Genomic DNA, 15,931 nt, shown 5'->3' on the forward strand with positions numbered 1-15,931 from the left:
GGGATGCTGTACAGACAGTGTTGTACAGACAGTGTTGAGGGATGCTGTACAGACAGTGTTGGGGGATGCTGTACAGACAGTGTTAGGGGATGCTGTACAGACAGTGTTGAGGGATGCTGTACAGACAGTGTTGGGGGATGCTGTACAGACAGTGTTGAGGGATGCTGTACAGACAGTGTTGGGGGATGCTGTACAGACAGTGTTGAGGGATGCTGTACAGACAGTGTTGAGGGATGCTGTACAGACAGTGTTAAGGGATGCTGTATAGACAGTGTTGGGGGATGCTGTACAGACAGTGTTGATTGATGCTGTACAGACAGTGTTGGGGGATGCTGTACAGACAGTGTTGAGGGATGCTGTATAGACAAGGTTGGGGGATGCTGTACAGACAGTGTTGGGGGATGCTGTACAGACAGTGTTGAGGGTTGCTGTATAGACAGTGTTGGGGGAAGCTGTTCAGACAGTGTTTGGGGATGCTGTACAGACAGTGTTCAGGGATGCTGTACAGACGGTGTTGAGGGATGCTGTACAGACAGTGTTCGGGGATGCTGTACAGACAGTGTTGAGGGATGCTGTACAGACAGTGTTGAGGGATGCTGTATAGACAGTGTTGAGGGATGCTGTACAGAGGGACATACCTTGTTCTCTGCCTCCTCCTTCTTGACGCGGTTGGACTTAAGGCTGGCATTGTACAGCTGGTCATACTGTGGACAGTCCTCCCCCATGTTCAGCTCCTAAACATCAAACGGAGGAACATCTGAGGTAGTGTACTCACAACAGGAGACTGACAAGATAGGACTTTATAGGACCCACAACTCAACATTCATATTTATTGGTCTCATAAACCTAAGAAAAAGGGGTTACAAGGAAGTACAAACAAAAGGCCTGAAGAGTCTTTAGACAAATCTGTGCACCATGATCCAGGGTAAGAAATTTATTTTTATTTTTACTAGTTGTCTGAAATAAACTACGACACAGTTCTATCTCTGTTACAGTAAAAGTGACAGTCCATGTGTCCTTCCTGAATTTCTCTTGTCTCAGACTAGCGGATTTACAGAGATTTCAAACCCTGATGTTCTGGAGCACATTTCTTTGCAAATCAATGTATAGAGGCTTAAAGAGATTTTGGCAAATATGTATATAATATACTCATATATGCAGGTCTTTGTAAATTATTTAAGGCTCATTGGGTTAGTTATACTGATATTCAGTAAGCACTGTTTATGATTCATGAACAATAAGAAACTCCTCCAGAGCAGTCTATTGGTGAGCAGAACTCAACTGAAAGGTACATACACGGTCCTCCTCTGCTGGCCTGGTGTGGACGGGGATGGGCTGCCAGGAGATGTTGCTGTTCCACATTTGGTCCTCACTTGGAGGGTACAGACCGGCCAGGTTGGAGTAGGCAGACATCAGACACCTGTCCACGTCTGAGCTGTTCACTCTTATCTGATAACACAAGCAGACAAGTTTGTCACCACACAGCACAGCACACATCCAGTGCACCAGCATCTGGGAGCTTACAGAGGGACTGTTTCCCACAAACAATATATAATGGAAGATGCTGGAGGAAGGAGAGATTGTAAGTGATGATAGGGCTTGTTACTGTCGTCAGTGAGTGAGTTCATCTGGAACAGCAAGGGATGATACTCTATTTGTTTTTATTTTGGGCTAGGTACCAGATTCTTTGTTGTTACCTTTAGGTAACTAACTACACAATGAGCTGTAGAGTGCAATAATGTGATGCAACACTGTGATATTTGTCCCTTGGCCATGCCAGGATCTACTTGGGTTTGAATCCCAGATTCTCCCTGATTACTGTATATTACAGGTTTTACATGGCATAGGCCGAGGTTTCAAGAGTCAAATTAAGAGGATAAAGGAGGAAGCCATGCTTGGGGGGTGATGATTACTGATTGTTGCCACTTCATCCTGGCGGCCTTCACAGGAGAAGTAAGTTCTACTACCTGTGACAGTTGGTGCTTCATCCTGGCGGCCGTCACAGGAGAAGTAAGCTCTACTACCTGTGACAGTTGGTGCTTCATCCTGGCGGCCTTCACAGGAGAAGTAAGTTCTACTACCTGTGACAGTTGGTGCTTCATCCTGGCGGCCTTCACAGGAGAAGTAAGTTCTACTACCTGTGACAGTTGGTGCTTCATCCTGGCGGCCTTCACAGGAGAAGTAAGTTCTACTACCTGTGACAGTTGGTGCTTTCTGTCAGGCCACCATCATATATCTGAAAACACAAAATGGCGTTAACCCAACTCCCTCACTCAAGAATTCCCTACCTCAGTGTGTATGTACTTGTCACTGAGGAATCCAGTGTACCGACGGCGGAGGAAGCGGCCCAATGAGTACTGCTCCTGCATCCCCAACTGGAAATAGTGTAACAACGAAGATTTATTACATTCCTACTACACTGCTCATTATACAACTAGAAGAGTGTTTAAATTACATAAAAACATAGTGCCACCCGGATATATAGACAACAGTCACAAATGTCAACACAGACAGCCACTGACAAAAAGCCACTGATTCAAAGAGTTTCTGACATGTACTGAGGTTAAGCTACTCATACTAAAATCCCAAAGATTTGATAAAAATATAATGCCTCCCTGAAAAGAAAGTTCAACTTTCACAGTCTGGCATTTTCAAAGAAGAAAAAGCTTACAGATATAAGTTTGCATTATGAAAATTAAAGAGCATGGTCAAAACACAAACGTCAAAATTTAAAATATTGCGAAAAATTGAATATGTGTTGAGTCCCACTACAACATACCAAACTTAATTACACCTTGAGCACAAACATTAGAGGAATGGCCATGAGTAAGATTTTCAAAATGGCTGCCAGGTGACCATATTGAAAAGCAAAACTGCTTGAACAAGTATGTGAAGTTTCAGCTTCTTTGGTCCAGTGGTGTTCATGCTAAGTAGATTTTAGTATTAACATATAGACTCCATTTTCTTAGCTGAGTGTACAAGGCAAAAAAATCTTCACAGTATTTTTACAAGACTGGGGCTTCTGACAAGTGCCTGAAGTCACACTGACATACTGTACTTAGTCTTTTTCCTGCCTACTTTTTGATGAGTTTTCATGACAGTAAGTTTCCAGATGGGATAAAATCTAAAAACGTAGTAGGTTGGTTGGTCAGAACCACAGACTTTGGCGTTATCTGCTACACTTCCCATTACAGGGATTACAGACAAGCTGTGCATTGTCCAGCTTACAGTAGACAGCCAGCCCAGTCCTTGAGGCCAGGTCTCGTTGACATGGTTTGGGTTCTTGGGATAGGTCATTGTGGGGCTTCGGTCACCATGGCGATACACCTAAACAGAGAAGAACAGACACAGGGTGTAATGTTAACATCATTGTACTGAATCTCTACTCCTAAACATCATATGCTACCTAGGAGAGAGAGATATTAGGGCCTCGGAAAAATCTCTAAATAAACTTTGTACTTGTGTAATGAATTCTGCATGATTGCCTCTTACACAAAGCATTATCTGTAAGTATATTAGTTTGACACTGATTGTGACAGATGAGGCTCATAAATAATAACAAACGACAAAGAAATGAGGGAAATATCTCTATTTTGCACAACTACTATATATAACTATAAATAACTACTATATTCTAATCTTATAGCAAGTTATATCTTGAAATATTCAACGGTTTTGAGTACTGCTCCAGAAACGAGCACTACCATCATTTTCAGTGAAGTACAACTTGTCATGAAAACAAAAAAAAAATCATTTATACTTATTCTGACTCATACTAATTGCTTATCACATCTCATTCCAAAAGGATAGTGGAAACTTCTGTGCTGTGTGCCCAAGAACAGAGAAAAACATCTCACCCGAATGCACCCCTAAGCCGCACAGGCACGCAAAAAAGTATGTGACCAAACCTGTATACTTGTCACTCTCTCATTTTCACTTACCCATATGGCCGAAACACATATACTGGAAGTGGGGATGGCTTAGTGGGCGCTATAGTGTATGAGTCAGGAAAAGTATAAATGATATTCTGACCCTAAAAATATACATATTTTACCTTATCCTGACTCATACTAATTGCTTGAATCCAACAGTGGTGGGATCCACAGTATGTGTGAAGCAGATCGGGATCTGTTCAGTTAAGCCCATGGAAATGTCTTATTACTTCTTACATATCAATCTGTAGTGGGGCACCACCTCCGTACTTGTGAGAGTAGGAGAAAATAAAGAGATTTCGTGGATTTTGTAAGTGTGCATAGAATTATATTCCAGCTTACTTTGAATAATTCTCGTGTGAAGAGAAGGTCATAATCTTGACACAATTGTTGTCACTCATGTTCTGAGTTACTTTGTAAAACAGGGGAGCAAGGACACTCAGTCAGTGGTTATGAATCAGTAACCAGAAGTTCTACCTTGATTTTGGTTATCTTCGATAAGGTACTTTCAGTTGTTGAGCAGCCACTAAGGGTCCAAACCAGGGGTCCGGAAACCGTCACATGCACCGGACATGTCCGATTGGGAATCTCATTACAACTTGTAATGTGTGTGAAAAATACGCTATTTGAAGGGGGCGTGGCCTAAATGCAAATGTCTGATTGGGATTTTAAATTTTCCGGAACCCTGGTCCAAACTGGTGAATCCCAGCAATATCTTCTGTGGCGAAGACTCAAAGGTAGTGGTTAGCAAAGACTGTCCGATTTCCAGAAACATACTTCAATTATCGTTGGAATAGAGCAGTTGCCATGGAGAGCTGACATGGAAGCAAGTACTCTGACCTCATGCAGATTGGAAGCCGAGGGAGGGTCTAGACCAGCATCTCTGTAGGCTCAGTGTAGGACTGCTCTCATCCCGAAGGAGATAGTGGTTTTAGAAACTTCTGCTGTAGTATTTCAAGTCAATGAGATGAAAAGTTGTCTTAACTTTTGACGTCTGAAATTCAATCTTCGTAAATAATTACGAACAAAAAACTTTATCACATGAGGAAGGATTCTTTACACTGTTAATGGAAGTCCAAACTCATCAAACATACTTTATATGCACAGATGTTAATAATACTGGACACATAACTATTAGCAACAGAGTCCTAAACTACATGAATTTCATTATTCATAATATTAGTATATTTATCCTGACACAACACCTCTCAAATTCCCTTCTGGACCTCAATCCTATAACACAGAACCCAAAATGTGCCTAATCCTCCTCTGGGGCGTCCCCAGCACTTGGTTACCCACAGAAGTTGTCTGTCCCTGATCTCGTCACTGTCTTTTCATCAGACACACTGAACAGTGCTTGAGCTTGTGGCATGGGAGACCACCCGGATCACGGCTGGATAAGGCTTAGCTCAGCGGAGCACCCTCTTCACTAATCCCATTTCGCCTGTGACATCCGATACGTGACACCCGGAGGATCAGAGCTAAAGGATGTAGCATATAACAACCCAAGCCTAACAAACCCTCAGAATACTTATTGAGCCACATGTGACAAAAGGGAAATATCCGGCAATGCAGTGTACAGTGATGATTTGTCAACAATACACAGCATCATCATTCGTGAGTTGAACAAAAATGTCACACAATATTTATTTATGAATGGTTTGCTGGAAATATACAGCGCCAAAATCAATGACGCAAATGTGGGACAGTTACCTACTGCCTGAACTGATGAACCCATTCTATGTCTTCAACAGAGAGGTCCCTCAGATAGTCGGCGAATGTAGTGTCAGTGTGCCAAAACACCTCTTGATGACATCCGTCACTGCCCAGTTAGAACTCTGATTTCATGGGGACGGTGCACCGGAGGTGGATCCAACCCTGCATGCTGATATTACAGCAGAATGGTTGCACAAAGAAAAGCACCATGGTATTCTTCCTCATCTCTGCTCTACTGCCGACAGAGATATAATCGCTTCCTCTGCTTCCGCTCGCACTGACATAACGATAGATCCTTAGTGTCCTCCTTCCCCAGGACGGACGATAAGGGCTATAGCATTAACTGCCGATTATCCTCCCCCAACTCCTGGTTTTTAGCCACAAAATCCAACATGAGACCCATGTGAACCTTAGCATCTGCAACCCTGTCAAACTGTATCTGCATGATGGCCAAAGCATGTATTTCTCCAATATGAGATGTATTTTGAGTAAACAACTGTAATTCAGCCTGCTCCATCGGTTGCTAGGGTAGTGAAACCAGATGTTGTAGTACCACCCCTAGATCCCAAGACAGAGGTCTGAAGCCCTTTATCAAAGCTGTAATCTCCGGTGCTGTACTAATCTTGACAGACCAGGAAGCTGACAAGACGGTACTGATGGTTGCCAAATATGTACCGAAAATGGTGCCAATGCTAAACATCAAGTGAAGCATGTTACATATACGACCCTGTATCAAATCCACAAACTTGTGTCTGCTTGGACATTGTTTTAGTGACCGCTCAACTGCAGGTCAACATCCAAATAAGAACAGATAACAATGATATATACAGTCTTAAATTTATGGTAAAGATGAATACAAAATGTTATTGTTCACAGCTCAGATGTTTTGGGACAATATCAGAACTCAGGTTTTCACTTTCACTGTGTTTTTGTAAGATTAATATTAGGAGTGTTCCGTTGAAACACTTTCAAAACAGTGCCACAAAATATGATTTGAAGGGAGTGAGTAACTGAGTGATTGAGTGATTGAGTATGGTTTTATGCGACTTTCAGCACGCTTCCAGCAATATCACTGCAGGTGACACAAGTAATGGGCTCCACACATTGTACCCATGTGAGAAATCGAGCCCAGGGCTTCAGTTTGATAAGCGAACGCTTTAACCATAAGGGAACCCACCAGCCCGATTTAAAAAGGAGCAATGACAGCACAGGCGTAGTAAACCAAACTAAGTCTAGATATCGTAATAAATAGTATAAAATGGCTTCATTTCGCTAGTCTGGACTTGTTACTTTAAATCAAATAGAATGTCGCAAATGACCAACTGGCCTCAATCTGTCATGGCAAATGGATATGCCTCTAAATTTGTATAATGTCTGTAGTAAGTCTTTGTAAGATAGAACTTAGAATGCATAGCAAAATTGAAGTGATCAACGAAGAAGTCTTTTGAAGGAATAAAATTCCAACATGAACTTTCAGGTGGGACTCTAGAGAGGTCACGCTTATCCATCAATCTGAATAAAATGTCAACCTTGTACAACATACGTATAACATACGGCTTGAGTATCTTTCACATGTCTCTACACCCTTGGGCCAGTGCGTAATAATCTATGACATCTAATGGACTGCAGGGCAAAAGATGACATAAGTAGAAACATAATCGGGGCAAACCGGGATTCGAACCCACAATCATAGGTTTCTGGCTTGCCCAAGGAACGCAACTCTGCACAGCAAATTGCGGCGCCTTAGACGATTGGGCCACCCGTGCCCCCTGAAACCAGTTTCGATTTGGGGTACTAATCCATCAGGGTACGAAATGACACAAAACCAAATTATTGGTGCCATCATGCCGAGGGCACACCTAAAATTGTAATGGCACGGTGAAATCCTTACCTGTGTGTCCCTATGGCAAATTATCAATGAAAGTGACTGACGAGTATTTCTGTTGATAATTATGACTATGTAAACATATTTTTATTAATATGTGCAAAAATATATTGAATTTCCTTTTTGGAAAACGATGATCAACATGACTGAACTCTTTCAACACCGAGTCCCCAGACACCGCAGGCCGGTAGACCAGCCAAGCTGTAGACATATCAAAATAGCATATAAGTTTATGAACCTACCTGTCATATCATTCATTTATTAAATCTGTCAGCTTTCACAATGTCTGAAATGCGTTTTCTATTTCAATTTATTATTTTTTTATCAGTAGGTTAAAAGATTATTCACTTAATCTATTTCTCGCAATGTTAATTAAAATAAAATTCTCGGACACACTTCGACAATAGGTCCACATCGAACAAGTCAAAGAGCAAAATAAAGACATATCAAGTAATAACATGATTTAGCATTATTTAGCTAAATCAGTTTATGGTCAGCTCCGCATAATAAATACTAGTAACTATCCCCATTTACCATTTGTTTACAAACATTCTCCTCTAACAATACCCCACTAAAACAATGCTATAAATACTCCCCATAGCAACCATTTGTCATTTCTCCCATGACGTCACTTCCCTTGGTATAATGACATCACTACTTTTACTCCCAAACCATCAACTCATCCTAACAACACAATACGTCAGGGGGTTAGCAATTTCACCTCTAGCGATTTCACCTCACCTCATTCGTTTGTTTTCTGTATGAGTGATGCCTCCTAAAAGGAAAGTGGCGTTGGCCCACCGACTGGTAAAGGGTCCAAAAGCCATTAGGACGGGGGTTAGGAGAATTATGTGGTTGGAGCAGACGTGGAGGCGCCAACTGGCACAGGATCGATCAGCAGAGACGGAGTACCCCAAAACACAGCAGGTACATTGGATAGCGATTTAGTTTGTATTAATTTGTGCAATATTATGCATAATACAAACTCAGCTATGACAGTGCTTCCTGCCATAACACACACAAGTACGGCAATGCTTGCTAACAGTATGCTCCCAAACGGAGACACGCATATGCCTGAATGCATTCAGACGCCGACTTGGGATAGGTTTTCAAGCAATCAAGGGCACATAAACATTAGCACATTTACACGCGAACACTCGCAAACAAACAGAGAAGGATCCGAAAGCACCCAAAACATGCATAACATGCATCCGTCCCAACAACAAGCACAAACACTCAATCCTTTTGCAACTATGAATTTAAACGATTCAACCATGTTTGGCATACCAGCAACAAATACACCCAGTCTACAGTTAAACGTTAGAGCGGAACACATCTGATCACACTTTTCCCAGCAACTATGGGAAAAAATACACAACAGTGAATTCATTGAGCTCAACACAACTATCTGCCCCAAATCAGACACCTCAAGAGATGTCGGCCCATTTACATTGGCGCTCAACGCCACAGGTCAGATCATTTTTAAAACCAAACAACAACAAATGCGTCCATAAGGCACTGGTGCATGGACATCGGCGTTTAACGTCTACATGAGCGTTTACATAGAAAAACACCCAGATAAGATACAGGATCTGCTTACCTACATCGAAACAATCAGGGGGGGGTTGCTATTCGGTTCGGCAGAGATTCATGGTTGCAATATGACCGTAGTTTCCGACAAAGGATGCAATAGATGGCCATTTATGGTTACAACATATGCTTCAAAATCAACAAACAATGCACGCTCGCGTATCAAACAACACACCTACCACCAACCGCAACAACAATGTTAACATGGGCAGCGCAACTACCGGTACCACCCCAAAGTTTTGCGGAGATTTTAACAAATTCGGATGTACAAGGTCTTTCAGCCGATATGCACACAAATGCATCACATGTGACAGCACTGCACACGGCGCACACACATGCTTTCGTCAAAAAGGGGCGTTACAACCCCCTGTACTCAAACAAAACCCAACGCAAACAATACCAACACAAGGCCTAGCACCAACACCCATTAGTATGCGTGTATTGACACAAATGCATCACATGTGACAGCACTGCACACGGCGCACACACATGCTTTCGTCAAAAAGGGGGCGTTACAACCCCCTGTACTCAAACAAAACCCAACGCAAACAATACCAACACAAGGCCTAGCACCAACACCCATTAGTATGTGTGTATTGACACAAATGCATCACATGTGACAGCACTGCACACGGCGCACACACATGCTTTCGTCAAAAAGGGCGCGTTACAACCCCCTGTACTCAAACAAAACCCAACGCAAACAATACCAACTCAAGGCCTAGCACCAACACCCATTAGTATGTGTGTATTGACACATTGGCTCAGTTGTTACACTCCTTTCTACGCAGCAGATGCTATGTTTTTCTAAAAGTTTCCCACTACAATACATGGGTCCACCGGGTCCACTGGGTCCTAAAATGGCATACAATTTAAAATCTGCCCAACTACACCAAAAAAACGGTGGCAACAATGATGACATTACAAAAATAAATTGATCTAGGTAGAACTGCAGGTCCATTTACAGCACCACCATTTCACTATATGATAGATTCTTCAATCGGTCTCGTTCCGAAGAAGTCAACAAATCAAAACAATAAACAAGTTCAGCAAACGTTCAGACTTATTCACCATTTGTCGTACCCTGAGGGAGAGTCTGTAAACGACTACATATCACACGAGGTGTCAGTCAAGTACACTAGCTTTGTCTTCCGTTTGGCTGTTCCATATCACGTGCAACATTTGAAAAATTTGGCACATTTTTGCAGTGGGTACACAGGAAATACACCTAACATAATAACATACATTATTTGGATGATTTTGCATTGGCAGCACTAGCCTCTGAAAAGTGTCAACAATATCTTGAGTCATCCCTGAAGTTATTACAAAACATAGGTGTTCCCATCGCAAAGGACAAAACGGTGCTACCTAAAACAAACATGACGTTCCTGGGTATCACAATCGACACAGTCAAAGCGCAAATTAGCATACCGATGGACAAGGTTGTGTTGCTTACTCAGGAAATAGATGCTTTTTTATCACCTTCAAAGAAGAAAACAACATTACACTACTTGCAGTCCTTGGTGGGAAAACTTAACTTAACTTACCCGGGTAACTTAATGCAGAGCAATTCCGATTGGTTGTATAGTTTTAAGACACCTTATTGACACACAGGGTGGCATGTGCATGCTAGTATACCTAGCACAAACAAACACAGACACCACCACCCTGTTGCGTTTCCACAGGGGGAACGCGATAATACATACTTAATCTTTTTCACTAACTCTTAACAATACATAGACATACAGGTCAATAAGGAAATACTGTAAAGATATTAATAGGTAAGTATAAAACAGATGTTTTCCTGCTCAAAACATTCAGAAGAACAAGATTTAACGACCTTTCATTATGCATGAGGACCGTACCATTGCAGTAATTTAATTGGCTGCCTTAGGTCACATGGTCAAATTTGACCAATCACGAACCTTGTAGCAGATTTCGGCAAGAAAGCGTCATTAGAAACCAATTTTGTATGCAATAAAATCGCATGTTACAGCTACAGAAAGACTACTATCGTGTGGATGACTAAATAAGTTTTGTAGATAATGGTGCTCTTAAATCTTGGGACTATCATAGGGCTGGGACAAGTCAAAATTTATACCCGGGTACCCACCCCGCTATTACCCGACCCTACCCGGTACCCGTTGTAGGTCTCAAGAGAGGTACAAACTGTCCGATTGGGAAAAGTTTGACGGTACCCCTGCCACAATGTATTTAGATACACTTATAAAACGATCTGGTCATGCATACACTGATGTTTACTGCATGAAGTTTTATCTTTTGTAAAACATATGAAATTTGTTTGTTTGTTTGTTGTTTAACGCCGCACTCAGCAACATTAAGCTATATGACGGCAGTCTGTAAAATAATCGATTCTGGACCAGACAATCCAGTGATTGACATCATGAGCATCGATCCATGCAATTGAGATCGATGACATGCATCAACCAAGTAATCTAGTTTGACCACCTGATCCCATTAGTCGCCCTTCACGACAAGCATAGTCGCATTTTACAGAAAGCATTGGTTGCAGAAGACCTATTCTATCCGGATCTTCACGGGTCCAAACATATAAAAGTCAGAATGTGTGCATAGTCAGAAAGGAATGGGAACATTAGTGACTTGTAGTGTGACCGTAGAGTTTTAGATAAGTTTGGATTAAACAATACATCACGTGACTAACTACAGGTCAGGGTAGTCCTGTGGGTACCCGGGTCCTGCTCAATAGACTAGTTGTTAACCAAGATTCAAATCAACGGGTAACCAGAAATGAGTAACTTGAGTGATGTGTGTTTTAATTTTCTGAATTTTCTGAAACGTCACCGGCCGAAAACGGCACCTCGACCAAAGCGAAAACAGCTACTATTGCCTGGCGAAAACAGCACCTTATTTTTTTACCTTGGTCAAATAAATGATATTAAACTTACATTGTAATTTGCAAACACCAATAATTGTGAGATGTTAAAACAAGTTTACATTAGAAATTAGCCTATACTCCAACTATATTCCAACTTGGCCTATACGCAACTCAACTTATTGTGAAAACATAACATGCCTTGAAGTAAAATGAATGAAATTAAACTCACATCGTCTCTTACAAACACAAATTATAGAGAAATGTTAAAACAAATTTACATGAGAAATTAGCCCCCCTACTCCAATTTACTCGCCGACTCTGATTGGGTAGTAACTTATAGTCCCTGGTGACCCTGGCAACATAAATCGCTCTTATCGATATTAAAAACAGAGGTGCCGTTTTCGCGCGTCACATAGTAGCCATTTTCGCCAAATGCGGTGCCGTTTTCGCCAGAGAAATCGGTGACGTTTTGCTGAGGTGCCGTTTTAGCCTGCACCCATGACAGTTATGCTCAGTAGCTAGTAGGCTACTCACCAGATTGACAAGTTTCAGTGACGAGGGGGCTTTAGCTTGTGCTGTCAAACAAAGACAAACTGTTAAACTGAGAAACAACACTTCACTCCAGTACACCATACTGGCAAATTACAAATGACTTCTTCAACAAAACAACATCAAACTCCGCAAAGACAACAACCCTTCGTGAAGAGCGTTGTCACAAACGAAAACCGGAACTGTCAGGTGATAAACAGAGTGACGTCCCTTCGACAGCATCTGCGAAACTAGCGACGACAAGCATACAAAGGTACGGAGGCGATCAGAGTCGTCGGTTTTATGCTCTAAGCTCCCAGCTTAAGGTACTTCCTCGACATGACTGTGGAATATCTGTATTTAATTTGATTAAAACATATTCGTTTGTTATTGATATTTGTTACAGATAAGACCTGACACCCAGGGTAGTGCCTGGCCCAAGTGAGTAACGATATAACAACTTGATAAAAAAATACACAAGCATTAAACAAATTTTAAAAGAATTTGAACTCTTATTATCCTTTACCATAGATCTAGCTTCAACAACTTGGCCACTTATTACGCATTTTCTGTTTTCTTAAATACAATGCACACATGTCTCCATGCAGTACTGAACCAAAGAGGACCCTGTGGCATAAAGTTGCAATTTTGAGTTAGAATAAATATCACAATCAGACAGACAGACAGACTAATTTATTCGGTACTTCGGGCCACCGGCCAATAATACAATGGAAATATACTGTATATATATATTTGCATGCTGAGTAGATTTAATAATGATTTACCGTTCAACACTGTGTTTCCGTTCGAATGTTCATGACTTGGTAGAGAAATTTACCTAAGTTTTTTTATAATTTGTTCGTTATCACAATCACATATATATGATAACCATTCACTTCATAGCACTCAACACATATATTATGGAAGTAACATAATACCATCAATTATGAAAGCTTGTCAATAAATGATAGATCTATCACAAACAACAGTAAGTGATGTCTTGTTGGTATTTTAACTTTTAAAAAGCTAAACTAAATAAATATTTTAACTTTGTGGGAGGAACCACGGGGGAAGGAGGTACATATGTTAAACATTATTTCGTAAATGTGTAAATTCTAATGTACAGTGAATGGTAAAAAATAAGCACAATTGTCGACTCTGAAGTAAAAAGTTGTAGGTAAATGTTAGATACATGAGTGTTAAGATAAAAATGCCATTTTGCAGTTAGATACAGATTTAGGTACATATTGTGATTGTGAATCTATTGTGACACTGAATAAATTGTTGTTAAAATGAACTTTAATTTAACTACCGATAAGTATATTACAAGTAATTTGATTGGTTTTTAGAAGTAAACTTGTGGCAGTATTTCCATAAACATATGTGTCCAGGTGGTCACTTCTTTAGAAAGCTCCACAGAGTCCATCATCATCCCTCACAATTAAAGCTTAATCTTTAAAGACAGGTGAGTGAGTGAGTTCGGTTAAACGTGTCTTTGAACAGTATTCCAGTTATATCACGGCATGTCAGCTTACTGTGGGAGGAAGGCTCGAAGTGATGCAGGTCTCAGACGTTTACCACTTTGGTGAAACCCACGAGCACGGGTATGGTGCTGAGATACACAGAAACATAATCGGGGCGAACCTGGATTGGCGTGCACAAGGGACGAAACTCTCCACAGCAAATTGCGGCGCCTTAGACGACTGGGCCACCCGTGCCTCATCAAGACGCACAACACATGATGTGTGTATATATGCAAGATGTTCTGGCCTTTTTGTGACATTTAGGGTAACAATCTGGCTATGGGTTTAACAAGCCTGAAGTTCTGCATTGGGAATAGGAGACACCTGTCATGGTCACACCACTTAGACACGCTCTACTGACTCCAAGCCGACCAGTCCTTGTTTTATCCCCTAATGCCGATTGACAGGCAGGATAACAACAAGTACCATCTTTTTACGTCTTTTGACTCAGACAGGGGGTCGAACGATCGGCCTTCCGCTCTCCTGGCAGACGCTCTATCCACTAAACCAAGGAGGCGGTTATTCTATTATAGAACTGGGTCAGTTCAGTAAGACAAGACCGACATCTCGACTGCCTGCCAACTGCCACGCATTGTACACAACCACGGTTATTATATTACTGTCGCCGACTCCTGGAAACACGTACGTGTTTGCAGAAGGACATTGAATACGTTCTGCCCAGTCATTGAGTGACTGTGATGCGAAATACTGTGTTCAGATGTGGTTCCTTCACCCACACAGAGGACGTTAACCGCTTCTTGCTGCCTATTGCTCCTCGTGTCATATATATGAAAGGTTAGTCATGTTGAAGACTCAATACGATTTCATTAAATACAGAGTTGTTGTGACTAACACAACGGAAAACCGGATTTTACTTGAGAAAAAAACGCAAATACTGGAGAATATCAACGCAATGACCGGATTTGCGTACGATTCCCGATGTGAATTTTGGGCGATTCATATGAAGATACACGTTTGAATCATGATCGTCCTTGATTGCAGTCTACACAAGCACCGAACTTGCAGAAATTTCCAAGCATGATTTCAACTTTAATAATTTCTTGCTCATAGCCTATTTTAAATGAATTTCTTCTATTGTCATAGGTCCGACAAGTGCAGACTTTTTTTTAAATTGACAAGAGTTTGAAATATTTGCATTTCCTTTGACGAGGAAACATTGCTAAATGTTTACAAGCTTAGAGGGTCATGTATCATTTCAGATATCAAAGCTATGTATTTAAAGATTTATGCTCGTATAATCGGTACTTGAAAGATATTATCATAGATTTTCCACAATGTGAAATATCGGGTTCACATTGCTTTATTTTCACATATGCTGACACTTTCCTGCCTTCAAGGTTCATATGACCTCATGGCGCTATTAAAGGGTCTGGCAAAACACTATTCTACACGCTGACTCGTTGCCATTAAGTCACCAGTTTCATCATTTCCCGTCACCTGGTCGCAAGTATTTCGGATAGTCGCGAGTGGGAGGTTATAATATACAAACAATAATAGCTACAAAACATGCTGTTTTTGTGCAGTGACTGTTACACTTCCCAGCAGACAAGTGGGGTTCTCCACACGCTGGAGCTCACTCATGTCAACACTGAAACAGATTAACTGACCTCCCCTTACATGCTCCTACTGTTACATCTCCAGCGTTTTCATCGCAATTCAGGGCCTGGTTTGAGTAGGAACTGTAAGCATATTTGTTTTATTTAGTTTACTAAACATGAAGAAGGAAATGTATAGCTTTATAAAATTTCTTTCGTGGAATTCTTGCCTCGTACCATGGCGAATCCTAAGAAAATATTATACTTCACAGCACAGCACTTCCATTCCTCCCAGTCATCCTGGTGCAAGATGCTTGGATAGAGATCGCGTAAGAAGCTCCTAC

The 15,931-nt window shown here is 41.3% G+C and overlaps 1 protein-coding gene across 1 annotated transcript in view; it reads right to left on the reverse strand.

Moving 5' to 3' along the window:
* Positions 1-12,731, reverse strand: part of LOC124112085 (prostatic acid phosphatase-like) — a 31,380-nt gene extending 18,649 nt beyond the window's left edge. Inside the window, exons 1-5 of the mRNA XM_046472025.2 lie at positions 12,515-12,731; positions 3,229-3,327; positions 2,289-2,375; positions 1,297-1,449; positions 639-734 (exon numbers count right to left, since the gene is read on the reverse strand). Coding sequence (XP_046327981.1) covers positions 639-734; positions 1,297-1,449; positions 2,289-2,375; positions 3,229-3,327; positions 12,515-12,613 — 534 coding nt within the window. The 5' untranslated portion in view covers positions 12,614-12,731. The remainder of the gene's footprint in view (positions 1-638; positions 735-1,296; positions 1,450-2,288; positions 2,376-3,228; positions 3,328-12,514) is intronic.
* Between the last annotated feature and the right edge of the window lie 3,200 nt (positions 12,732-15,931).

The sequence above is a fragment of the Haliotis rufescens genome, unplaced genomic scaffold (assembly GCF_023055435.1).
Source record: "Haliotis rufescens isolate VD_foot unplaced genomic scaffold, xgHalRufe1.0.p SCAF_10, whole genome shotgun sequence".
Classification (NCBI taxonomy): domain Eukaryota; kingdom Metazoa; phylum Mollusca; class Gastropoda; order Lepetellida; family Haliotidae; genus Haliotis; species Haliotis rufescens.